Raw genomic sequence first — 27,782 nt, 5'->3', positions numbered from 1 at the left:
GGTTTGTAGTATGGACTCACCTATTTTCACTCACTGGTGAAGCGCATAATTTTCACTTACTAGTGAAGTGCATAGAATCATTGGAATACTTCTCAATATTTGATGCGATGGAATTGAATCGAGCTGTGCAAAATTACCTGCTAATACAGCTCCGATTAACCACTCATAAACCAATCTACTAGACAAGACTTTGGCAAATGTATCAACAAGACTAATATTTATTCAACATGTTACACAAATCATGTTATGCATTGTCTTTAACATTATTATTTTATTATCTAATTTTCACAAGTCACAATGTTTTTATCTCGGCAAAAGTTTTTCATTAAAAAGATCCACCCAAGATATTGCCACTCGCATAGTTGTAGTTCATATAATTTGAACAATTACTCTACTGTAGTAAACTTAAACTCAGTATGTGTCGTATCTGGTTATTTCTCCCCTTTTTTTTAAATGTTAGGATAAGTAGCTCTCACTATGTTGCATACACAGGTTAGTATTGGCCACTACTTTGCTACTGTAAGTCTGTCTGGGTGTTTCCAAAATACATTTGAACTGTATACGCTTTATTTTTTGTCTTTGCATACCATATTGTGCAGCTCGTGCTCCTGCTACCTTTCAGCTAGTTTCAGCCTGTCCACATCGGGATACTTGATTTCTAAGAAAATATTTAACTTTCATGTTTTTTTTTGATCACTTATTGATTGTCGCCCTGAAGTGATATGACATCTAGTAAAATTAGTACCAACAAAAATCCAAATAGATATAAAACTTACCACAGTAGTGTCCGTAGTTCTAATAGGTCATTTTCCATGGACCTGGTTTGATAAGTTTGTATTCTTCTGCTTTTCTGCAACAGTTTCCAAATACCAAAACAAAATTTGAAAAAGATTGTTTAGTAGCTTCCGTGATTATATTACCAAAAACGTCAGAGTCATTATCTAAACTAATAAATAATTAAAATATACAAAAATGGCGGATATCAATGTTACTAGTTGGCCTTTTAAAGTTTAAAAAATACTTATAATTGTTCTTTAATAAAAGTTCCATCAAAGATCAACTGTTTATTAAATTCGTAATCATATTCATGAAGAGATAACTTTTATTGACCTTTAAAGTGACCTTTTATAAGCCGATAAGCTAAAAGATTCATTGATTCAAAAAATTTGACTGTTAATGGTAGCTGCAGTGCTAATTAAATTCTATTCATAATATATATGTATATATCTCAATGTATGTGTGTATGTGGATATATATGTGCATCATTCCGGCTATAGTTCTTAAAATATCTAGATCTAGCACTGTTGACCATTATGTTGATGGTTATGTTAGTCTATGTTAAGCTCGTCCAAAATGCAAGTATTGTTTTACTAAAAATCTAACATTCCAGGTGAGTTACTAAAATTCATTAGGTAAATATTACTCGAGCAATGACGGGCAACACTGGGAGGCACAGCTAGTATCCCTTGAAAGGAGAGTATAATGCCTCATGTGTAAACCTCATATTTGTTATTTCAATAGACATCGGCTAGATTCAATTAATTTTTTCCAAGTTGCAGGTCAGTTAGTCTCAAACTGTCCTCAATTGCAAGTTTTTATAAATTAAAAACAGTTTTCCCTCTTGTGTGCCAGTATTGTAACATTCCTGAATTAGCAGCCAGAACAACCGCTTATAATACTTTAGAATTATTTCATTTTGAAAATAATGTAGAAGGAATGTAGAAACATGCTTTGTATATTGCTTTATAGCGATAGCTCTATGCCAAAATCATGATAACTGACTCAAGAACTGATGTATCTGTCATCATCTGTCTTCAAGAACTGTCATCATCACTAATGTATCTATAATAATCTATAATAAAACAACTTCGCTTTTCTGCGTGCAACAGCAACCCAAGCAGCAATTAAGTGATTTAATATGTTGTTTACACACACATTGACCTACTGGTTACCAACTAACAAAAGAAAGTTAATCAAGGACGAAACACTTATTCTGTCAGGGAGTTTAAAATAACCAAAACCATTCTGTTCCTGCATGCTCATTCTTACAACCATTCACCATAGCGATGCTGACAATTGATCATCCTGTACTGTATCAGTGAGATGTAAGACCTGCATTGGATTAGTACCACAATGTCACTTAAAAAGACATTACATAATAAAACTGATTTTGCAATGTTGTTTGATAGTGTTTGAAAATCCCTTTAAAGGTTGACTTGCAATAAAATTCACATTACAGTTATTTTGTATCAAAAGATTCACCATGTCTTACTCTGTTGTGTTGTAGGTGCCAAATATGTGGAAATGTGATTACAAGCTCTTAAAAGCTCAAAAACGAAAAGCCGTCGCAGATTGGAATCTCTTTATTTCAATGACGTAGCCATGAAATTTGGTTATTGTCTTGTCACGTATGTTCTCACGTGAATCAAAAGGCCAATTAAAAGCTCAATATAAAACTTATCGTAGCACTAGTTTATGACAAACACATCGGGTTTTACCGAAGACCCCGTATCAAATATAGATGCTCGCTACTTTACAGTTTTGTTGCGGTTTGGTCTAATCGGCAAGTCGTAATCTGATCATGGGACCAAATATTTTGCCAATGAATTTTTGCAGCATTTTACGATTAACACAGGTGACCAACAGGCTCGCCATGATTATCAGACGATGATATGTACTCCTTCAAGGTAAGGTTAAACAATTAAATGAATTTTTATGGTAAGTTATAAAATATCACTGCTAAAAATGACAGCATTACAATGACGATAAAATAGATGCATAAGAACAATAGACATGGTTTTATTGAAAGCGTGAAGTAAATTTGTGAAATTATTTCGACGCATAAGGTTGCATGAAAGTCTAAACAGAAACCATTTCTCACAATTACGTCACATTTGAGCCGTTTTGGAAAGAGAATCCAAACTACAGCAGTCTCGTGTGGCTGCGATTAACTGTTCGTTTTTGAGCTTTTAAGAGCTTGTAATCACATTTCCACATATTCGTCACCTACACCACAACAGAGTAAGACATGGTGAATTTTTTGATACCAAATAACTGTAATGTGAATTTTATTGTAAGTCAACCTTCAAGGCGCTACTTTGAGGATGTACATCTTCACACTAGGGGTTTGCTGACAAGATTCACAGCCTTAGTTAACTAACTTTTTGCTACGACAGAAGAAGGCATGCCTCTCCAGATAATGATGTTATGTTTTACGATTCCTTACTAAAGCCTGGGTCCCATATTATATCATTTCTTGGAACCAGGCTTTAGCTTCTTTGTAAACTAAAGTAACTATTGATAAACTAGAGTTGTGTGTGCAGATATGAGCAGTTAAAATAGGGAAGTCATTTTTATTGGTTACTAATAATAATAAGTTAGGATGAGAAATTATATGGTTCGTTGTGTTTATGCAGATTATAGACTCGCTGTAAACCCTAATCTGTTATTATATTATTACAACCGATTAGATGGCCTTGACTTTAACCCATTGAAGAAAATGTAAGACACAGAGGCTTGACAGACTTGGTCTAATCATTTCACATTCTAGACTCACACAAACTTTACTGATTTTTTCCGACTGCTGTTCACAATAAAATGAAAGGTCACTTAAATGTAAACAGTGTCTCTTACTTTGTGATTTGCATCCAACCAAAAGCTTTCGCAAATTCAACTGCAGTTTACTGCTAAGTTTTAGGCATAATGCAATATTTCGATTTATGGAGTAAGACTAATCTCAAACAAAGTGTGTTTTATTTCTAGAGTACAATGGCTGAATCTGTAGCAGATGTCGAGTGTGAATTTTGCTGCCGTAAAAGTGACACCATTCTCAACCCCAAAGTGCTACCATGTAGTCATATTCACTGTATGACCTGTTTGACCACCTACTATGAGAGCAAACACCTGCTACTTTGTGGAAACACTGGATGCGGGTGAGTCTCACTATTCGTTGGTTAAACTTGGATTATATGATAGTGCACATAGCCAGGGTTGGGGTGCATTAAAACCGCATTGCGTCATTGCAGCGCAATGTCAAGTGTTTTTGCAATCAATTACAACTTTATAATGTGGAGCTGACACTTACTGCTACTTGAACTGCATTATTACTGCAAATTTCCCTCTGCAATCCACTGCAGATTCACTTCCCTGACACACATGGAAGTAAACCCATAAATTTATGTGCACTGAACATGCACTTTCTTCAAAATCTGAGACTGGACATGTACTGCAGCTGTGCTTTAGTATGAGGTTAATACTGTAAATGAATTTGCCGGCCTTTACTTGGCAAAATGCACTAGTACCACTAAGTGACACTATCATCAACCCCAAGTTGCTACCATACAACAATATTCACTGTATGACCTGTTTGACCTCCTACTATGAGAGCAAACACCTGCTGCTGGGTGGACGTAGTGGATGTTGGTGAATCTTGATTTATTTATATTATTTATAAATTATATAGTACTAGGTGCAGATAACTCCCATACACTCATGGTGTGACATGACCAACTTTACTTGCTCTAAAGTTTACTATTCAGCTACTTGGGGAGCGTGTTAAGAGTACAATATTGAGCTATTCAACATTAGAAGAGAGGCACCATGGTTTTATGATGCACCATGTAACCATAGTTAGGTTTGTTAGGGTGCTTGATAGCAGATGATGACTGAATAGGAAAGGGTTATTTAACAGTTATCAATGTTATGCATGATGATGTATCAGCAAAAGCTGTCAACTAAAACCGCTCTGAATATGTTGATGTTTTAAAACAATAGAACACTCGCATTTATTGCAAAGTCTCTCAGTACATGCAAAACAGATTTTTTTACTTGTTCTGTAGATACTTGATGAGTAATTACTGGATGGTTTTTGAATTGCTTTATGGGCTAGGTAAAAATTCACTCCACGTTTATGAGCACTCAAAGAGGAGAATGAAATGCTGATCATGATCTTTACACTAAAACTTTTTTTCGGCATATTCTCATAAGTACACTGATTACAAAGAACCATCTTACGAACCTGAGAGCCAACAAGTTACTCAGCAGTTTGCTTGCTTCTCGAGCTTTCATGGTTATGCACCAAAAATTACAAATGCTTTCTTAAGTTATGCATCAAAGTTTTACACCTGCAAATTAAGTCTTTCAAACTGTGGAAACAAAGATGAATGTACGGGTGGTGATGCGCTACTTGTTGAATGAAAGAAACTTAGATAAACATCTTGAACTCCATGTTGTCTGTGTACGCAACACCAAAATTCTCACTACATCGGATCAAGACAATGTTGGAGCAGATGTGAATTTTTTTGTTTTAATACAGTCAGGTATTTGAGATGGCACCAGACAATCTCCCATCATATGATTTGGGTACAGACAAGACACTCTGTGATGTTTGTCTAAAGAAGAGCTCACCAAGACAGAAAGCTATCAGCTATTGTACTTACTGCTGTAAGAAGTTCTGCTCTGCTCATTTGGAGGTATGTTAGTTTCACTTTAGTATAATTTAGCATTAACTATAGACTAGCCATGGTGAACTGTGCCAGTTTCTGTCACATGACATGTTATCAATTCTTAGAATTATTTTGAAGCATTTTCTCATTATCTTTCTGTTACTTTAAACACTATCAATTATTTTGACAGTTAGTACCCTCAGTCTGGCCAAACTTCATTGGTAGTTATTTATTAATTTGATTTTAAACCTGCCATGGTCATAGTTTTTGCTTACTTGCTGCTATCTTTCTGCCAGTTAGTGTCTGGCCAAAATAGTGGTTGGTCAGCTTCATTCAAACTTATTCCATTATCAACTATTGAGCTTATAATGCATAGTCTGGTGAGGCGGCCGGCTTGGCCCTGAGGTGGCGTTGCCAGGCTCCATATTCTAGGTGACGTATCTCTTGCTGTAGCATATCTCTCCTGCTGGCTCAATTGCAGGTAATACGTGATATTAGCTTTGACAAAGGCTGCATATGTTGAGAGGTTACTGCATGTGAGCAGTATGTCAGCGGTCTCTGTTGTTAGTTTCTAAGTAGCTGACTCGTAAGTTGGCACCTCAAGATCTGTTTGCGGCGGGCAGTGTAGGTTTGGCCAACTCTTCTGGCATTAACACACTGCAGTGGGCGTTGGTGGTGTCTCTTCTGTAAAACACACTTGTCTTTTTGGCTTGCCACTCCAGCTAACTCGGAGTCAGAAAACTGCACTTAGAAAAGGGGTACACGACTCTATTCTCAAGTCCAGTTCCTGTTCTTAAAGGTTGACTTTCAACAAAATTCACATTACAGTTATTTGGTATCAAAAAGTTCACTATGTTTTACTCTGCTGTGTTGTGGGTACAAAATATGTGGAAATGTGGTTACAAGCAATTGAAAGCTCAAAAACAAACGGTTAGTCGCAGCCATCACGAAAACGCTGTAGGTTGGAATTTTACCAAACAAAAGCACGATGTGCTTCTGTTTACACTTTCATGCAACCTCATTTGTCGAAATATTTTGACAAATAAACTTCACTCATTTAATAAAACCTTGTTTATTGTCATTTTACGTATATTTCATTATCATTGTAATGCTGTCACTTTGAGCACTGATGTTTCCAAACCTAGCCTAAGAATTTGTTTGATTTTTTAACATTTGCTCGAGGGAGTGCATATCATCATCTGATAAACACGAGAAGCTGTTGGTCACTTGTGATGGTCGAAAAGTGCTGCATCAATTGTTCGTGACATTTGATGGAGATATGGGTCACATGATCAGATTATGACTAGATGATTAGACCAAGCAGATACGAAACTGTAGTTTAGCGAGCATCTATATTTGATAAAGGCTTTCCAGTAGAGCCCGAACTGTTTGTCATAAACTAGTGCTTCGAGACGTTTTATATTGATCATTTTATTAGCATTTAATTTCAAGTGATATAATACCAAATTTTCATACCAGTCATTTTGTGTCTGTTTAGAAGCTGCATCAATTTGTTTTCTGACACATGTTGCTATGGGTCAAAGGACACCAAAAGACGGCAGAGTGCTGGAATTGTGGTGCTGGCTTCAACCACATTAATGGTTGCTTGTTACATCTTATTTATATCATATTCATTTTTCTTGTTTTTCAGTGCGGCCATTACTCTATCCCAGGTCTTTTGGATGATGTACTCTTCCATATGTACCATCCTCCTGGAGGGCTAGACATCTAACCAATCTATCTCAATCTAATCTTGAGCATCTTGGTGGCTGAACTAGCAAGTAGGAGCTCTTAGCCTTTTTGGTAGTTAGTTCTTCCTTGGTACAAACCTGGCTGATTTTGAAGATGTCCAATTTAGTTTCCTGTATAGTTCTTTAGGCAAGAGCGAGTGGCCTGAAAAGATCGTCGCCAAATCCCGTAGGATTTGCTATGAGTGCGCCCGCCAGCTTCGCCTCATTCACCTAGTTTTAGTCTTTGTGTATTTCTAGGAGTGCTGACAATGTTGAGGAGAGTGAGTTGGGTCGATAGGTCACATCCAGCTCAAACTGTTGTTTTTGCTTAGCGCAACTGACAGCGGTTTGGACAGCACCAGCCGAGGATTCAAACGCCGGTCAGGTGTGGCTATAAAATAAACATACCTTGTTTCTTTTTTAGATTCAAGATTTTCTTCTCCTGGTTCAAAAAATTTCACACGTCGGTCTCCATATTGTCTGGTGAAAGGCTCATGGTCTCGTCTGACTTAGTTGGCTGTCGCATATGACACCAGACTACTCATGTGAGTCGAGGCAACTCTCTACCTCATTAGTAGTTCCAGCTGGCTCAACATACTCACAAGGAATCATTAAGCTTACCTTGTTGCTGTAAATCCACATGTTAAAAGTTGGTAGAAAGCTGTATCCTGAAGTAGTGTGACACTGGCTCAGTAGTAGTATGTGTAAGGGAAATAAATAATAAAAACTAGCTTGTCCTAGTGCCATTAGGTTGTCATCAACCTACCCCACAACGCTGTCAAGACTACTTGCCTGGTTGATGAATTGTCCTGGATGGTCGACGATTGTGGTGTAACTGCTGGTGCCATCACCTGTGGACTTGTCAACTTGGCTTGTTGTCGTAGTACTTCAAGGTCTGTTATTTTTGGTGTTCCAGGAGTCATTGTTGTTGGACTCTCCCTCGGTGCCTTTGGCTTTGAGATTCGCTTTAAAGGGTCTTAGAGGTTTAGCCTTTAATGTGAGAACTCCGCATCTTCTTCTGGCCAAAATATTGTGCCCTTTTGTTTGTCTGACTTTGGTGCATAGTTGACCCCTCTTGCCTGTACTGTGGTTCAATCTCAGCTGAACTCATTTCGGCATGCATGATAAGGATTCGGCTTGCTCTGTATGAATGACCGGCGCAATCGCTGTACCAGATATGTGTGGTTAGGCGTGGCCATCACTACTTGGTTTGGCCCAAACAAATTTGTTTGCTTCATTATTTGCTTCGCCTCTGGTACAACTCTACCACTAAGCAGCTCTCAAACTGCTTCCTGGCATGTGTGTTTCTGCATGGGCATACCAATGTGGGAAAGCTCTGTTTTCACAAGATCTCGGGTAATAGCAGTGCAGTGGTTTTAGCAGAGGTCGGACCATCCTGCCACCTTGTCAGTTGGTTTGTCAGCATGAGAGTCCACTTGCACCCTTATTGGTTGTTGGATGGGGCACCTACCAAGTTCACTAGCACATACTCGGTTTTTTTGCTTCTCTCAAGTCGGTAGTATTGGAGCTATTCTTACATGACCAGGTTTTTTTGGGTGTCTGCCATTCATCAGCCTAAAAAACTTGATGTGTGAAAGGCTCATTTTTCTTGAACAGTCAACAAGAAGAGATACAGCTCTTTCTAAATAGGTGCTGGTGCCTGTAGAAGGTGTGTTAATTAGTCTTGACTACAGCCCGCATCTCCCTGTTAGTGACACGATAATTCCTATCTGCAAGTGCAGGGCTTTACTGAAGTAAGTGATTGCATATTGGACAAAACTGCCCTTCCTCCACATCCGCTGGCACTTGTATACAATAAGTTCGACTAGCTTGAATTACGATATCCTAGAGTGAGTGCAAAGAATGTACTATCTTTTAAACTCTCAAAGGTTGCCTGCTTTTGATCTTCTCACTTTCACGCCTCTTGTTTGCCCATCAGGTTGTTCAGGGGCCATGCCAAGGTAGCTCAACTCAGAATGCACTTACAGTTGTATTCTACTGTACCCAGGAAGCTATGCAGCTCTGAGAGCCCTTAATTCTTTCACTGCCATAAACACATTTGTGCGTAGTCTATGGTCGACTGCTGTAGACACATTGTTGCGAATTTTCCGTAATGGCGCACTAACCTAGTTTTATTATTCATTGACAACATACCCAACAATCTCTAGGACTTTTATGGTATTGACAGTGTTGTTTGATAATCTTGCTATAAAATTAGCCTAAAATCCTGAAGCAATTTTAATTTTTTGTTTGAAAATTTCTAACTTCAAAATAAAATTTCCTTCTTTCTGACGTTCGGACTATTTAGTGTTATTATGGCTTTCGTAAGTACTTCCCGAGTTAGTAAACAGAGAGTTAGTTATGTTGATGACATCATAGCCAATTCAGATTTTAGTGATTACACAGATAATTAAAGTAGCACCACTGACTCTGATGGTGGTGAAAGTAATACATGTACATGTAGTTTTGTAAGAGTAAGGAAAATTGTAGAGGATCCTTTTAGCTTTGTAGCGATCTTGGCTTCAAATAGTTTTAGGGATGCACAAAGTATAGATACATTGAATTTATTAGCATAACACTATTTGTTAACATTTTTGCAATCTAAAGTAAGTAACAAAAATTGTCTAGATAAAGGTTGAAATTGAAAAAAACATTGTATACATCAGGAAGCAAAATCGGCAATATTTGGTAAAATAGCTGGCAGTATCCGATAGGTAAATTTTGTACATGATTAGCCATGAAATGGTTAAAGGTTGACTTGCAACAAAATTCACATTATCGTTATTTAATATGAAAATATTCGCCATGTCTTACCATGTTGTGTTATAGACCTGTGCAAAATATGTGGAAAGGTGATTACAAGCTCTTAAAAGCTCAAAAACGAACAGAAAATCGCAGCCACATGAGACCGCCTGTCACAAAGTGGTGATGCAATGTGACAGGTTCGAGATATCTGGTGTTGTGATTGTATCCTGATGTCTGCACAAGTCTAAGAGTTAAGACGTCCGGGTGTAATATTGCGGCTAACTATGTATAAGTAATAATATGCAGAAGATTGCTGTGAGAGTATGATATAATCCTTTACTGCTGACTTGTAGACATGCACGCTGTAAACTGAATTCTGAATTGCTGCAGTCAGGCTATTTATACCTCCTTACAATTATTCTAGAAACTTCCAGAAAATCCATCCAGGAAAAATCTAGTAATAGAACAATGCTTCTAAATTTATGGTCATGACTCATCAGCGTATTGCGCAATAGCTATTGTCATGCTATAACTTTGTTTATGATACTATATACAGCACTCAGCATCTGTGACAACTCCCCATTCAAGAGGAAATTTATAGTCAAATTTCCAGCATTAAGATTCTGAGTCTATTCTGCTCATGTAGTCCGCTCCGACGTTGTCTTTCCCTTTGATCGATTCCACCGTCATGTGATAATCCTGTAGATATAGTGCCCATCTCATCACTCTGCTGTTCTCATACTTTGCTCGATTGATGTAGGTTAGGGGTTGGTGATCCATTTGTAGTATGAACTCCACGCCGTAGAGATATGGTAGATATTTCTTTACAGCCCATACAATTGCCAGGCATTCTTTCTCTATCGTTGAGTAATTCCTTTCACGGTCCAGTAGTTTTCTGCTAGCATAGCTGACAGGAAATAGCTTTCCATCATGTTCCTGTAGTAGTACAGCTCCGAGTCCAGTGTCTGACGCGTCAGTCCTTAGGGTGAACTGCTTCGTTACGTCTGGTAGTTTCAGAACTGGTTTCTCGGTTATGGTCGCTCCTAATTTCCGGTATGCCTTCTCTTGCGCATCTGTCCAGATAACTTTATTAGGTTGTCCTTTTTCAGTCAAGTCCGACAGAGGACTTGCTATTGCCGCGTAATTTGGGACGAACTCTCAGTAGTAGCCCGTCAATCCAAGAAACGACCGTACTTGAGTCTTGGTCAGAGGCCTTGGAGCTTCAGTCATTTTCTCCACATTGTCTTCCATCGGTTTCAGTTCTCCCCGGTCGATCTTGTGACCTAGGAACTCTATAGATGTTCCACCGAGGTAGCATTTCGTCGGTTTGATTGTGAGCTGTGCCTTGGCCAAACGAGTGAAAAGTTCTCTCAGTGCGTCCATGTGATCCTCCCATTTGGCAGTGTGTATGATGATGTCATCGATGTAGTTGTCTACTCCTGGTAAATCCTTTAATAGCTTCTTCATGCCACATACAAATGTTGCTCCAGAGTAGACCATCCCAAACGGCATCCTGATGAACTCGTATTGCCCATCTGGAGTGACAAATGCAGTCTTCGGTATGTCACTCTCCTCTACAGGAATTTGCCAGTAGCCCTTAGTTAGACCTACCTTCGAGAAGTAGTGATCACCGCTCATCTTCTGAAAGAGATCGCTTGCTGTTGTTATTGGCTCTGGATCGAACACTGTTATTTTGTTCAAGTTCCGGTAGTCAGCACATAGTCGATTGGATCCATCAGGCTTTTTTACGAGTACGACTGGTGATGCATATGGAGAGTTCGATTCTCTGATGATCCCTGTGTTCAGCATATCTTTTATATCTTCTCTAAGTGATTCCCTCGCCGCGTAAGGTAATGTGTAGGGTTTGGATTTGATAGGCTTGTTACTGGTTAGAGTAATCGGATGTTTGATGAGATTGCAGTTTCCCGGTCTGTCTGTGAATATATCTGTGTAGTCCTTGACGATGTCCGTGATCTGCTTTCTCTGCTCATCCGATATATTTTCTCCCATCTTCAGATCTTTCACAGTTCCGACTGACTTTCCCAAATACAACTCCACCAGTGTGCCTTCCTTTTATTCTACTTCTCCGATACCAGCTACCTCAGTTATTTCCTTATCACTATCTCTCACGTAGTATTTCTCCAGCATGTTAGCGTGGTAGGTTCGGCTTTTACCTTTGACCTGAACTCGGTATGCGTTTATCCCGACCTTATCTTCTACGTTGTATGGTCTCTGCCAGTGCATTAGTAACTTGTTGTGGTTAGTAAGGAGCAGGATGAGAACTTTGTCACCTTCTTGAAATCCCCTCTTCTTCGCCTTCTTGTCGAAGTAATGCTTGTACCTCTGCTTATTTCCTTCTAGCGCTTTCTGAGCCAACTCCATCGTATCTTCCAGTTTAGCACGCAGATCAAACACGTGTTGGTAGCTACTCTTGGTCTCTCCATCGGCATCCTGTGTCCAAAGCTGTCGTAGAATATCCATCGGCCCTCGTACTGTCCTTCCATACAGCAGCTCGAATGGTGAGAATCCAGTAGATTCCTGTGGGACCTCTCTGTAGGCGAATAGGACCGGGTTTATGCATCTGTGCCACTGCCTTGGCTCCTGATGGCATAATTTTTTCAGCATTGACTTCAGTGTGCCATTGAATCGCTCCACCAGTCCATTAGCCATAGCATGGTAGGGGGTTGTCGGCATCTGCTTCATGCCGAGTAGTCTGGCGAACTCCTCCATGTACTCAGATATGAATTGGGTCCCTCGATCACTGATTACTTTTTTAGGTATTCCAACCCGACTGTAAATGTCGATTAGAGCTTCAGTCACTGCTTCTGAGCTTATCTCTTTCAGTGGAACAGCCTCGGGGTATCGAGTAGCGTAGTCCACCAGAGTTAGTATATATCTATGCCCTTTTTCACTCGGAGGGTTAATCGGTCCGATCAAGTTGACAGCGCAGCGCTTGAATGGAGTCTCAACTAGTGGAGTCCGTGGTAGGGGAACCTTCTGTACTGAATCTTTCTTTACAGTGCGTTGACAGATGTCGCAGGATCGACAGAATCTCGTAACTTCATCCTGCAGACCCGGCCAGAAAAAGTTGGTTAGGATTCGATCAGTAGTTTTACGGATTCCCAGATGTCCACTCAATAAAGAATTGTGGGCGTGTCTCATCACAGCAATACGTAGAGTTTTCGGTACAACTACTTGTTTTATCGGCTGTCCGCTGTTGTACCCTGGGTGATAATATTCACGATAAAGGATGTCCTTCTTCACCATGAACCTGGTTTGTTGTTTGCCTTTCGTTATTGCTCCTGTAGCGTCATACAGCCTCTTTAGAGAATCGTCTTCTCTGTGTGACTTGATGAGGTCTTCTCTGTTTAGTTCGATGTTTTCATTGCTGACAACTGATAGTGGTTTTTCTCCTCGTTTATTTTCTATAGCTTGTGTGCGTGTAACCACAGAACACTCCTGATCCGGTTCTGGTAGTGGATCACATGGGGATCGAGCGCCTGGAATATTTCCAAGCATTAGATCGTGAATGGGCGTTTCCATAACCATTGCCGTTACATCTCCCTGATAGAATGGTGTATCGATGCTGATTTTGGCAAATGGCAGTTTTCTAGCAGTGTTATCTGCCATTCGTAGATATCCTTCCTCTCCTGTGTACTGATCAGCTTTTACCAGTGATTTCTTGACCACTACTGTGGTGCATCCAGTATCTCTAATCATCTCCACCTGCTTACCATTTACATAACCTCCAACCAGGTTTACTCCATTCTCCATTTTACCAACTTTACCTTTACAACATGCTACTTGTACGTAACGCTTCCCACCTAGCTTAATTTCATCCGTATTCTGTCCTTCTGGATTTGTCTCCCCTTTGGCCACACCCGCCTTGTGCGTAAGTGTCTTGAGTCTTCGACATTTGGCTGTGTTATGGTTATTCATCTTGCAGTGTGCGCAGTACTTATGAGGCTTCTTATTACACCGATTCGCAATATGCCCCTTTTCGTTATAACTGTGGCCGGTGATGGTTGTCTTATTTGGAGTTGTCTTCCTTATGAATGACATCTTGCGACCATGAGCTGTCAGGTATCGGTCAGCAGCTTCAGCCAACTTGCCACAGCTGTCAAATTTCATCTCCTTTAGATGTACAGCGAGAACCGTAGAACATGCCGCTATGAATTGTTCTCGCAAGTTGAGTTCTTTCAGGTCTTTGCAGTTCGATAGCTCCACCCATTTGTCAATGTAGGTACTGAGTCGAACTAGAAATTGTTGGGGTGTTTCGTCGGGCTCTGCTTTACTTTTTCTGAATCGCTTTCTGTAGCCTTCCTCCGTGAGATTGTAGCGTTTTAACAGAGCTTCCTTCACCTGATCGTAGTCCTTCCTATTCTCTGCCGCCATTCTAGTGTAAATCTGTAGCCTTACCTTTGAGATATTGGCTCAATTGGAATGACCATTCAGCTTTATCCCACTGATAGTTTTCAGCTATCCATTCAAATCGTTGCAGGTAACTATCCATGTCATCTGTTTTCTCATCAAACACTGGTAGTTTAGGTTTATTGCTAACCCGCTCTAGCCCTGTACTCTCTTTTTTGGAGTCATCCATCCTAATACTCTCCACTTCCAGTTTTTTCATCTCGAGCTCATGCGCTAACCTCTTTTCTTCTATCTCTCTTTGCATCTCCAACTCTCTTGCTTGGTTCTGGCTGTCTATTTCCATTTGCTTCATATGCATTTGGAGTTGTCTGTCCTCAGCCTCTTTTTTGGCTTCTCGTTCCATCCGTCTCTCCTCGCGTTCAATCTCCGCTGCAAACTTTGGTTCATTCTCTTCAATGAATTCGGCTAGCTCAGCATCCTTTAATCCAAGCTTCTCGCCCATATCCATTGCCATCCGCATACTGCTCATACTAGTCTCCGCCATTACTGACTGTCTTTTGGTACTCTTTATGTCTTGCGTGAGTTAGACTGATATAATCCTGATCAACGGTAGATATTGCCAGAGCAGCCCCCAAGTTGTCACAAAGTGGTGATGCAATGTGACAGGTTCGAGATATCTGGTGTTGTGATTGTATCCTGATGTCTGCACAAGGCTAAGAGTTAAGACGTCCGAGTGTAATATTGCGGCTAACTATGTATAAGTAATAATATGCAGAAGATTGCTGTGAAAGTATGATATAATCCTTTATTGCTGACTTGTAGACATGCACGCTGTAAACTGAATTCTGAATTGCTGCAGTCTATTTATACCTCCTTACAATTATTCTAGAAACTTCCAGAAAATCCATTCGGGAAAAATCTAGTAATAGAACAATGCTTCTAAATTTATGATCATGACTCATCAGCGTATTGCGCAATAGCTAGTGTCATGCTATAACTTTGTTTATGATAATATATACAGCACTCAGAATCTGTGACACCGCCATAGTTTGGATTCTCTTTCCAAAACGGCTCAAATGTGATGTAGTTGTGAGAGATGGTTTTTGTTTACACTTTCTTGCAACCTTATTCATCGAAGTATCTTCACAAATATACTTCACACATTCAATAAAGCTAGGTCTATTGCTCTTTTGCGTCTGTTTTCTCGTCATTGTAATGCTGTCACTTTTAGCACTGGTATCTTATAACTTACAGTAAAAAAATCGTTAAACTTTTTAACTTTAGCTCGGACTACATATCATTGTCTGATAATCATGACGAGTCTGTTGGTCACCTGTGATAATCGAAAAGTGCTGCAAAAATTATTTGCGAAGTATTGAGTCACAGGATCAGATTACGACTTGACGATTGCATAATGCCAAAACAAAACTGTAATTAGCGAGCATCTATATTTGATACGAGGTCTTCGGTAAAACCTGAAGTGTTTGTCATAAACTAGTACTACGATAAGTTTTATATTGAGCTTTTTATTGGCCTTTGAATTCACATGAAAACATACCTGACAAGGCGATAACCATATTTCGTGGTTATGTCATCGAAATAAAGCGATTCCGATCTACGGCGGCTTTTCGTTTTTGAGCTTTTAAGAGCTTGTAATCACATTTCCACATATTTGGCATTTACAACACAACAGAGTAAGACAAGGTGAATCTGTTGATACCAAATAACTGTAATGTGAATTTTGTTGCAAGTCAACCTTTAAAGATGAGCCATTTACCATCTGGTTAGGGCTTCTCAAGATTGATAGCAAGCTACTCTTTGTTCATCTTATAGCCCAGTCTATAGCTTTGAGACTACCATAATTTGTCGTTTACTGATTGAGCTCGCGTCCTGTTTTCTTCAGCCATTTGAACATTTCTTTCAGTCTGTGCTGGTTGATGTCAAAGCCTGTTGCATTGATGATGACTTTCCTAATTAGAGCAGCAGCGCCCTCTAGTAAGTGTCACACGTTACCTGCACCATGGCTGTGTCAACATTTCTTGCGAAGCTGCTATCTGACTCCAACATCCCACAGAATTTGCTGTCGTACGGTAGCTGTAAGCAGCTTATCCTGTCCCCTATTCATCTGGTCCACTTGTTATTAGAGCTAGAGGCTAGTTAGCTTGGGTCAGAAGGTCTGGTCTACCAGAACTAGCTTCCGCGAGTGCTCAAGTAGGAACTAGCTTCCGCGAGTGCTCTTCCGCATGGGTTAGCTTTAAAAGTTTTTGCTTCTTTCAAGGCATGCATCATATAGACAGCTGGTTCGGCTTTTCATATCCTATATTGGTTTGGTCTACTTCTAATCACTGTGTTTGAAGTAGTCAAGGGTGTGCTCAGCTTGTGTTCCTCCTTTTTGGCCACGGTTACGTCTGGTAGTTGGAGTCAATTTTCCTAACAGCCATCTCATAGTTGCGAATAGTCACAAGAAGTTTTTCCCTTTCTAATCCACTGCATGTTCGCAAGGTATTTTGAGAATGAGTCCACCCTGAGTCTCTTGGTTTAACCAGTTGACAAAGGCCCCTGCTGCTGGGGTCGCGAGTGCTGGAGGCCTTTGTGTAATCAGTAATCACCACCTATGTTACGGCCTCTATTTGTTTCCCAAGGTTGGGCACGTCTTAATTGTGTGATCATTTTCTTGACTCTCGCGGCTTCAGCACAGATAGGTTTGTTCCACAGTTACCTTTTTAAAGCCGTAGTTTTCATACTGCAGCTGCTGATACCTGTTTCTCTAACTGTAGCACTAAAAATGCAGGGTGCAATATTACTCTTTTACCACTGTTACCTGTCCAAAGGACTCCCCTTCCTCCGTCTTATAGGGTGAATTCTGTTTCTCCTCTGTCTTGATTTGGAGAATCTTTGTCCCATGGCACGTAACATTAGTCAAAGTGAGAGTTGGTACTTTTAGTAAATGTTTTTGTGTGCACAAGTGGTTCAGCGAGCTGCAAAACATTTATATTGCCGCTTTGACACAGGCCGGTCTTGCCGATTGTTGTAAGCCACTCAGACTAGCTGTTCCACCCAGACGGCATGTTTTTAGATGGTTGTCTCTGAGTTTTTACAGACTAGGCAGTTCTGCTTGAGCCTGCCTGAGAAACACGCTAAATTGTGCCATGAATGCATCAAAATGCATCAAGTCTCTTCGACTTGTTTGGTCAGGCCACAATTCTCTTCATCCTCCTTCATCGCCTCCCTCTGATGTAACAGCATGGTATTTTCTGTCTACTGGTCAACTCCAGCTACTTTTTGGAAGCAACGTAGAAAGTGTTTTACATCTTCAGTACATGCATACTAAGCACTTAAATTTGATGTGCCAAAACTAGGGGTCGTTGGTACCATCATCAACCTTTTTAATATCTTAGACTGACAGTCCATGTTGATCTCCCTGCTTTGGACACACCGATGGCCATGCTGTGGTTATCCATTTGCAAGCCTATTCCATTGAGGTTTAGAGGCAGGTTACTACTTTTTGGTTACTCAGCCGTAAAAGAAAACCATTACCAGTCTTGATGGTGTCTCGTTCCTTGTTACTCAGTCTCCTTGAGTTCTTTTTCGAATGCCACTTTAAAACAAGGGTTAGAGCTAGAATATGACAGATTTGACTGATGACACCAATGTGAAAAATCTGCAAAGGCCCTTTGTCTTTTAACTTGGAACCAGCTGCATGTTTGAGTAAAATGATATTTGGTTAAATATATCTGTACTACGCATAACATAGCATAATTTTAAGCTTCAAAATAAAACTCAGTTGAGAAATTGTACTGCTTCAAGTGCAGCTGATCAAAAGTTGTTAATAAGGTCTATGATCCAAGCACATGCTTGTACATGTATATCAGTACAAGCATGTATTTTTGTAAAGAAGTTATGGCCAATCAATTCATTTAATGTTGCTTGATTTCTTATATCCGCAGTTGCAACTGGAGTAGGCTTTGGCCTAATGTTATTGTTAAAACTAAGAGCATTTTGCTGGTTCAATACCTGAGATTTTATCTCAGCCATCTCAGACAATTATTCTAAATATTGAATATTTAGCTAATATAATATTATAATAATTAGTTAATATAATTAATAAAGGGTGTTGATAAAGTGGTAGTTCTCATCTATATTTTCCATGGTGTTTGTTTTGCTACATTAATGTACTAAGTCACCATTTGTATTAATATAATCAGCAGGTATTTAATTGGTTACTCAACTTCATAGGTATTACATCCTCATCACCTAACTAGAGTAAATATGGCTGCCAATAAAGTGCTGCTAACATCAAAATATTTGCAAGCAATTGCTCGTAAAAACTTAAACGGCAGTTTAGGTAAGTATAACAGCACTTGTATGAAATATTGCCATATCAATGTTTTTTGTTGTCAGTCCAAAGATGGGATTCATTAATAATTATAATAATATTGTTTTACATTGGGGTATGCTACAAAAGGGCCTAAGCATAGTTAACATATACCAAAATATAGGTAAAATTTTCAGCAAGTAATATAAAACTTATTCATATACAGCAAACTGACATATCAAAGTCACTCTTACAGTAGATGAATCGCGACCCTAATATACACGTAGGTGAGGATACTAAAACATCATGAACTAAATTTTGTTCAACTTATCTTAAGTATTGTTAAGTCTTAGGGTTGACAATCAGGATAGAAGTAGTTTGTAACACATATGACTATCATAGTCGTAACCACTATTTCTCCCGTCTACCTTTAACAAAATATTGAATATGACAACTTTAAGCATGGGATTACAGGCATTGCAAAAACTGATAAATCACAAATCATAACTTTTTAGGAATGGTGAAAGAAAAATTTATAAACAAATTTTATTGGAATTTTCACTACTATAACATCTATATGAATGTGGTGTTTTAGATTTCCTCCCAATTTTTGCCAAACTTAGTTTTTATTAAATAGTTGGTTCCATAAAAGAACATTGTCAACCAGTTCTGTATCAGAGGTTAGTAAATTTGCTAACGTCGTCTAATGATACAATTCGTTGCTACAGTCTGTTAGACTTTGGTAAACTAAAATCGTGCAGTTTAAGAATTAACAGTTGATAACTTTATCAATGCTTTAGACCCATGATGATGCACTCGGTGAACATCACAAGATAACAATACTTGAGTACTTGGCTCAACAACAAAAAGCTAAAGTCAGCAACTGCCCCAAGCATGAAGGCCAACAATATATTTTTGGATGTGAAGTCTGCAATGTGCTCAGCTGCTTGAAGTGCGTTCCAAACTTGCAAATCTGTGAAACTGGTATGTAAGCGTATTGTAGGTGCGTGTAGGTCTCTAAATTTTATTAGATTTTTTAAACACAATATATTAGTTCTAGTATGATATCTATTCACTCAGGACATCAATGACTTGTTATGATATCATAAGATACCCTGTTGTCAGTGTAACATGATTAAGTTGTATCAATATATCTGATTTTGGCTCTAGCATGTGTGATTTTCATTTTGTCTGCAAATAATGTAAGCAATGCATAAATAATTATCTAAATGTGTTTACCATCTAACACAAGTTATTATTTATTTTGTATGATTGGTATCTCTGAGGTCATCTTCTGGATTTAGGTTCTACACATTCTTTGATTCCATTAGAGGACCTGGCATCAGCCCTTCTTACAGGCGCGATATCTACTGAGAGTTCTGCTAAAGACGATCAATATGAAGCGCTGTTTAAACGAATATCTAAGATAGTCTCTGAATATGACAATCAGACTGAAGATATGTTAAATATGATTCAAAAGAAGAGAGACGAGCAGGTTGGTGAATTAGCTCAGTCTGTGTTTGTGTTTAATTCTTTGCTGGACCCTTAGACTTGCATTTTCAACACACTATTGTTTGTTTCCTATGTTCTAACAATATGATCCTAAACTGAGATTTTCAATGTATATATCGAATCATAGATTTTGTACTGACTTGATACATTACGTCATAAACAATCTCCTATGTAGCATCAATCACAAAGCTTATCTAACTTTTTAAGCTATGTGCTATTCACGTTATTGGGACCGTTATTATCGGACAATTATCACACATTATCGGGCCGTCTGCCATAGCTGCTCAATTGGTCCAACAATGATGTCCGGGGTGAATCTTCTTTATTGAATAAATCAAAACCTATCCACTGGTTAATTTATGCATATGTGTATTAATTTAACCTGTTTGTGGGATTTGTCTCATCTACAGCTATAACATAAATAATGTTGATATAGAAATTGGTAAAGGCCACTGTGCATATACTTGGTGTTACCTATATATTTTATATCATTTTTGAGGACCGTTTATATTCATGTTTTGTATCAGATTTGACTAAAACTGTAGATAAACTCACTTAAGGAGCAGTATGATGAAATAGAGAAGAAGGTGCTTGAGAACAGACAGAAGTCTAAAGTACAGCTTACTGATTTTCTGGAGGATGGGGTTCTTGACAAGTGGAGAAGTCTCAGAAACCATAGAGAAATGTTGGAGGCAAAAATCAAACATTATTCACCGGTAAGTAAACAGTTAAATATACATGTATAGTGGAACTTCAGAGTAGGAAAGGACTCCTTATAAAAAGTCTCCAACACCAATGTTGTAATTGAAAGGTCATGACATCATACCAGTTTCTATGAGTATTACTATTTAGGACATGGTGGTGGGGCTATATAATCACATGAGTGTAGGTTCAATTCAATTGTTTGATGTCATACTTTTAGTCGGTAGTAGTTTATCTCATTTTATTTCATAAACTATTGTATCAACCATAGTAGTTTATACATAGGTAATATTATATATATTCTATATATATATTTATTATATGGTGAAAGGGTATAAAATTATGACATGGAAATTTATCATCGGCCACCTAAAATTCTTAAAGCCGCGTTAGAGCCAACTGCTATGCAGGGACTTGCACACTGTTTTTGTTGCTACTTGTACAAAAATGTCTAGTAAATACACACTTTTAATTGGCTTCAGAGCACTATATTTTATCAGAATTGAACATTTTCACGTTTTATAAAGTATCAGGAGAATTCAGTGAAGCTCTGTAGTTCTATGCAATAAAAAGAAAAAGGATATTTTCTGTGAATACACAATTTAGCCTTAATTTGTAGGCTATTCTACTACAAAGCTGAGCATCATATTTTCTGGTATTAACCACATTATTAACTTATCATACTAGTTTATCTACATGATGTCCGTTTATGTCAAGGTTATAACAGTTTGTAAATCAAGTCTAACGTTTAGGATGATATTGTGAGAGGGTTCAAAAAGCTGAAGGAACAAATGGATAAATTTATTGTTGAGGAGTTACCTCGACTAGAAGTGGGAGAGCAACTTCAAATAGAGCAAACAGGTATGTAAAAATAATGAAAATCAATGATAAATGCTATAGCCTATACCAATGATATACAGCCCCCACAGGATAGGCGACGGCATCATGTGGGCGGGGCCTAATGTTCGAGCTCTGTTGGGATGAACCGTAACACGGCACTTGAACAAACAAATGTGCTGAGTAAGGCCCCTAGTGAATTTACAAAAATTATGAGCAATAGTGGTTATTTTACTGATCTTTTGGTTTATTTTGTTGCAAAACAAATATAGTTGCCCAAAATTGTCATGGTTATGTTCAGTCAGTTGTCATTCACAAGCATTCGTAATATTAATAGTCGTAATCGTAAAATTGCCTAATTTCGGTTTTGTATTTAGATTTTGAGTATGAAAACTACACTCCACAGTTTTGCCTGCTGTGCTATCTTATTGGCCAGGTAAAACAATGTGACAACAATAAAATACTTTGTCATTTTATATTAGGGGTGGCAAAATATTAATCAAAAATTAGGGAAGAAAGGTCATTGTTCGGGTGATTTTCGGTAAATTATATTCAATTCAAAGCACATACTGCGACCCCTACCAATTTTCAAATTAATAAAATTGGGTAATTTGAAATGTTTTTATTTTCCAAAGATCCATTTTTTTGGTTAGGTGTTACCCCTACATTGTCCGAAATTCAAGGTTTGCTGTTGTGAGCCGCGGGGTCTACTGAATGAATGAGCTAATGACACGATAACAGCGAGTCGTGTTCTCTAAAACCTAATAAGACAACACGACTGCCCCGTGTAGACTGTGTTAGCACTGAAACCAGGCTAGCACAATCTGAACAGAGCTCAATCATCAAACCCCGCCCATGTGATAGCCGTCACTACTCTGGTGGTCTATATCATTGGTCTATACTAAGGCTTCACCCATATCATTTATTCTAACCCTTTCATTTATGGGTAATCTCTGGTCGACTACCGTGATCACATTTTTGTAACTTTCCCAGCATTTGCGTAGTAACTTAATTATATTATCTGTTGACAACATAACCAACAATCTTTAGGACTTTTATGGTATTGACAGTGTTGCCCGAAGATTTCTCTATAAAATTAGCTTAAAATCGCAAAGCAATTTAAAAAATTTGTAAGGGAGTTTTCAACATAAAAATGAACATTTTTTCTTTCTGTCGTTTGAACTATTTAGTGTTATTATGACTTTTGTAAGTACCTCCCGAGTTAGAAAACAGAGAATTACTTGTTGATGACATTACAACCGATTCAAATTTATGTGATTACACAGATAATCAAAGTGGCAGTACAGACTCTGTTGGTGGTGAAAGTAATAGTTTTGTAAGAGTAAGGAACATTGTCGAGGATCGTTTTAGCTTCATAGCGATTGTAGCTTTGCATAGCTTTAGCAATGCACAAAATGCTTTTTTGCATAGCTCTATTTGTTAACATATTGAAAAAATAAAATAAATAACAAAAGTCTTTTAGATAGAGGTTGAAGTGGAAAAAATTGCATACATATCATGTAGAAAATTTGGCGATTTTTTGGTAAAATGGCTGGCAGTGGGCCGATAGCTAAATTTGTACATGGATGACAGTGAAAAGTTTAAAGATGGATCTAGAGTAATGTAAGTGATATTTTCACTCCATCTTTCAATAATTAACAAATCCTTTCAAATTATCTCATGTTTTAATGCAAGTTAACAAAAATGATATGCGCAATAAAATGCAGAGTCATGCATTCTCTACTCTCAGGCTAGGATAATAGATAAAGAGATATTGTTACAGTATCTTTGCATGCATTAATAGTAACACTTGTACAGTCTCTAAATACATTATCTGCTTTCTGGTAACAAACCGTAGAGACACTATTAAAGTTTCATTGTTGATATAACTTGCATTTTTCTACTGCAAAACTTTTAGTACCTTAAAATTTCAGTTAGTTTGTAAGAGACCATGCATTGTTATTATGCTGATTGTTTTCATATTGCACAATTTGATACTTTAAACTTTCTCATGTCTCTCATGGTTGATTTGAGCCAATGAGTAATTAATTTCTTTGTCTTAGCTCTTGTCTAGGCTGCGCTGCTTGCGATCAAGTGTTTTGTTACACATTGTAAGCATATCACTACAAATATGTATATACATGTATATATATATACATGTATATATACATGTATATATGTGTATATATACATGCATATACATGTAAATATAGTCTCAAAGTCTGTCATTCGGTATGTCTAACTATTGTTGTTAAAATCTAGGGATGAAAGATCCTCTTTGTGCTGGATTTAATATTGAAACCTCCTGTTCACCCGGTGATTACCTAACCAAATAGGCTCTAGTACAGGATATCTTAGGATATCTAGTACATTCATTAGGTGATATGAGTTGTTATCTCAATTAAACTAGGCATAGGGCTATGTGTTAGGCCATGTCACTAAAGCTTGCTCTCACGGCTTTCATTAGTAAATGTTATTCTACTATTAATGTTTCAGGTGAAAAGCGTGAGATTGAGTTGAAGATTGTTTCGGCTGGTGATTTAGTGGTTAACGGTAACCAACACCCTGTAGTTCCTCAACCAATAGAGCTTTCTTTATCTCGTCCTCCTCCAAAGTCTATAACTCTACTCAAATCTATAGAATTACCATCAGCTCCTGTATCAGTGTGCCGGCACGAAGGAGTTACATATGTAGGACTGCTCAATGGTACAGTCAGTAGAATTGATAGCGACTACAATCTGCGTAACTCATTCATCTCTACTTCTGGTCGTGTTGAGTCCATCAGCATCCATGAGAACATACTATACATATTGGCTCGTAGTAAACCTCGCACAGTAGGGGCCCATGATCTGTCAGGACGAGTGATCACAACCTGGCAGCACCCTTACCATGGCAGTTGCTGTAGTATGCTGACTGTAGCAGCAAGTACTGTGGTAGTTGCTGATCCTCCCAACAAGAAACTAACTATTTATTCTCTCACTGGTAAGACTCTGCGTAATGTCAGCTGCCCTCTTTTGAGTAATAATCAGGTCTCGGTATGTGCTGGACATGGCGATGATGTCATCATAGCTGACTATGAGACAAAGAAAAGCTTCCGATTTAACATCACCACTGGGAATGTCATGTGGACTTTCACCCATCCTAATCCTCCACAAGGCCTGGTGTGCTATGAAGACTACATACTAGTAGCTGCGCACAACAGCAATATCATCTGCACACTGACCTATGCCACTGGTAAGTTGTACATTGTATGTATGAGGTGCTGGTTACTAACATTTATCGAGGGCGTCATTTTAGCTTATGATGCATTTTATTATTTAGTAAAAGTTTTCATTAAAAATTGTTTTAATATTTAGAAAATATTTTTTTAAATCTTAACATTATTATTTTCAATCAACCGCCACTTCATTTACAATTTATAAATTATAAATTAAAAAATTAATTATTACTAAAATTAAATTAGAATATGTTACCAGTAAAGTTGAGTAAAAGGTTGTGGAGATCTCCTTTTGTTGTTTTTCAATGTTAAAGACATTGACAGCAATTTCTTGTTTATAAATAGTTCAGAAGCAATCCAATATGTAGATCTTAGATGTATAATTTCCTATATATAATTTAATATGAGTAAAAAGCTCACTAAACTAGTAAGACAATACAAAGTGGTTATTAAGTTGTTCTGTCAGGGTCAGTTCTTGTAATGATGAGTATAAAAATGGTTTGTATGCAAATGAAAGTCTTATTAAATAGTTTATCAAACCGACCAGGCCAGGGCTCAGCTACCAGCTTTAGGCTTGTTTCTTAAAGGATACAGTCATCCTTGGCTTAAACTTTAAAGCACATCAATTAGATATTTATTATGCTTTTTCAGCTTGTTCAGGTTTTTCAACATCTTGGCTTTCAAATGAGCCATTGTTTGACATGGTGAGACAGACATTGGTTGGTGTTCATAGGATTTACCCAGAACTCTACCGCAGAAATGTTCAATGGTACAGGCTCGGAAATTATGACATAACAATGTTCATATTCGGTGTTGTGTGCTATTACCGCCTATTTTTACCGCTTACTGCTTATAGTTATCAACTATGATAACTACGCTAATTACGACAACTACGATAACTACGCCAGTGGCAGGAAAAGGTAGCACAACTCAACAGAAATAATCAAAATGACAAAGGAATCAGTGTCATTAGCTCTACGTGTACAGATTATTTCTGTGATAAATAGCTCAGATTCCAAGCACCATAATATGTTTTCCTGAGGATATTTGGCACTAGCCCTTTCTTTTCATTGTAATGTTGAGAGGCATGACTGTGGCTAATTAATTTCAAGCATTTTGTGGTCTCGCGAGAGTGCAGTTTACATATAGTCCTAGGGCCACGCTACTTCAGGTCACAGTTTAATAGATGTGATTTTACTACGTTTAACAACGACAGTATATTTATTGAAGCATTATCATTTTTAGAAACCAACGTGGAAAGCGATACAAATTTTTCAGATGATAATACTACTACAACCAAGGATGAAAAAAGCAAACTCTTAACAGTCACCAGAAATCTATCAACCCAGAACACGTGTTTGTATTGGTTGGGCGATAGCACGATCCCCGGGCATTGTTGATTACCTAGAATCCTAGTTTATTGTTAGCACTCCACGGGTTTAAGAGCACCGATTGTCGCAGAACATCACAGCCTTGTCGGCAGCGAAAAAGATCGATGACCTAAGGCTAAATGCTAATTATCACATCACATTGTGGGAACCGCCACCAAGTGTTTTTTTATTGTACGACCTACTTTTGACACCCGGTTTTTCATAGTTTCATTATCCTTTGTGTATTGAACAAAGGCTTATTCGAAAGTCAATTCTCTGAAGTGCTGAAATATATGATAAAGGTACTGATATAATTGATGTGCTTTAAGGCCCGTTCACACTATTGCTCAAATTGACGATTAGCATTGGGCTGCCTTAACGTCATCACCAACGATAAGGTCTACACACTACGAGCAATCAACTGCAGGTGATCCCTACCTACAACCAATAGCAATTATGAAAAAGCCTTCCTTATATCTCGAGTCCTTTCGTTATCTTTACGCAGATCTTCACGTCATCACCAAATCAGCATGTTTTGGGAACAGGCTCAACTTGAGCTCACATCAATGATGTTGCGCTATGATCAGCATCAGCTTATAAACGAGCTAACAAAAGAAATTTTTGGTGAAATTTCGTTGATAAATCATAGGAAAACAAAAAAAGAAAGGGTTGTACTACAATTTATTTCCTGAATTGAGAAAAGGTGCCAACCAAGCCTACTGCCAGCATCAGTATTTTTGCATGGCAAGAAACACGTTTGATTAGAATTTTAGCAAGATCAGGCATAGGTAAGTTTAAAACCTTCTTGGCAATGAATCGCCTAAATTATGCAATATTGTTTGTAGAAGTGAGTAGTATGTAAAATATGTGTGTAAACTTGTGTTACAGAATAGAAAAGCATTATATTCATCTGAGAGAATATTTTCCTGCTGATATGAGACTGCCAATGACTTTGCACTACTTGGCAGAAGGCTGCTCATTTAACTCAATAGAATATCGTTAGAGAATCTAACCGTAAACCAACCATAGGCATGATTATCCATGAGACTTGCAATGCCCTGTGGGATTTCCTAATGCAGCTATACCTGAAGCCTCCTCAAACACTTGATGATTCGAAATGAATAGCCAGATGATGAGTAGGTGACAAAAATTAATATTAAACATAATATTATTAAGTTTAGTATTAATTAAACTTAATATAGCCTAATGTATTATTATTGTTATAGGCAGGTTAACATTGTATTTCAGCTCTAAAATTATGCTCAAGTGAAATACACAAATATAAAAACAAATCACAGGCAACTTTTACGAACTTAATGTTCTACATTTCAGTTCGGCAAAAAATATTGTATCACATCCATGGTCATGAACATACCGTAAACACAAAACTCAAAAGTTAACTGTAAATAAATTTGGTAATTTGACAGGAATGCTATATATCTACATTTGAGTCTGCACTGATTTGGGATGTAGTAGCTGCTGCTCCTTGATGTTGCAAGTTGAATGTTTTAGACAATTTTTTAAGACTTTTGAGTAGGT

The 27,782-nt window shown here is 38.0% G+C and overlaps 1 protein-coding gene across 1 annotated transcript; it reads left to right on the top strand.

The window, feature by feature from the left end:
- Positions 1-3,768: 3,768 nt before the first annotated feature.
- LOC137402271 (tripartite motif-containing protein 2-like) lies at positions 3,769-25,797 on the top strand. The gene is made up of 8 exons (XM_068088765.1): positions 3,769-3,932; positions 5,315-5,471; positions 19,406-19,589; positions 19,910-20,100; positions 20,663-20,833; positions 21,572-21,680; positions 24,153-24,890; positions 25,730-25,797. Exons 1-8 carry the CDS (start codon positions 3,769-3,771, stop codon positions 25,795-25,797), a joined length of 1,782 nt encoding a protein of 593 aa, XP_067944866.1.
- The last annotated feature ends 1,985 nt before the right edge of the window (positions 25,798-27,782 follow it).

This window comes from Watersipora subatra, chromosome 8 (genome assembly GCF_963576615.1).
Source record: "Watersipora subatra chromosome 8, tzWatSuba1.1, whole genome shotgun sequence".
Taxonomy (NCBI): domain Eukaryota; kingdom Metazoa; phylum Bryozoa; class Gymnolaemata; order Cheilostomatida; family Watersiporidae; genus Watersipora; species Watersipora subatra.
The sequence above is the reverse complement of the archived record's forward strand: the minus strand, read 5'-3'. Positions and strand labels throughout refer to the sequence as shown.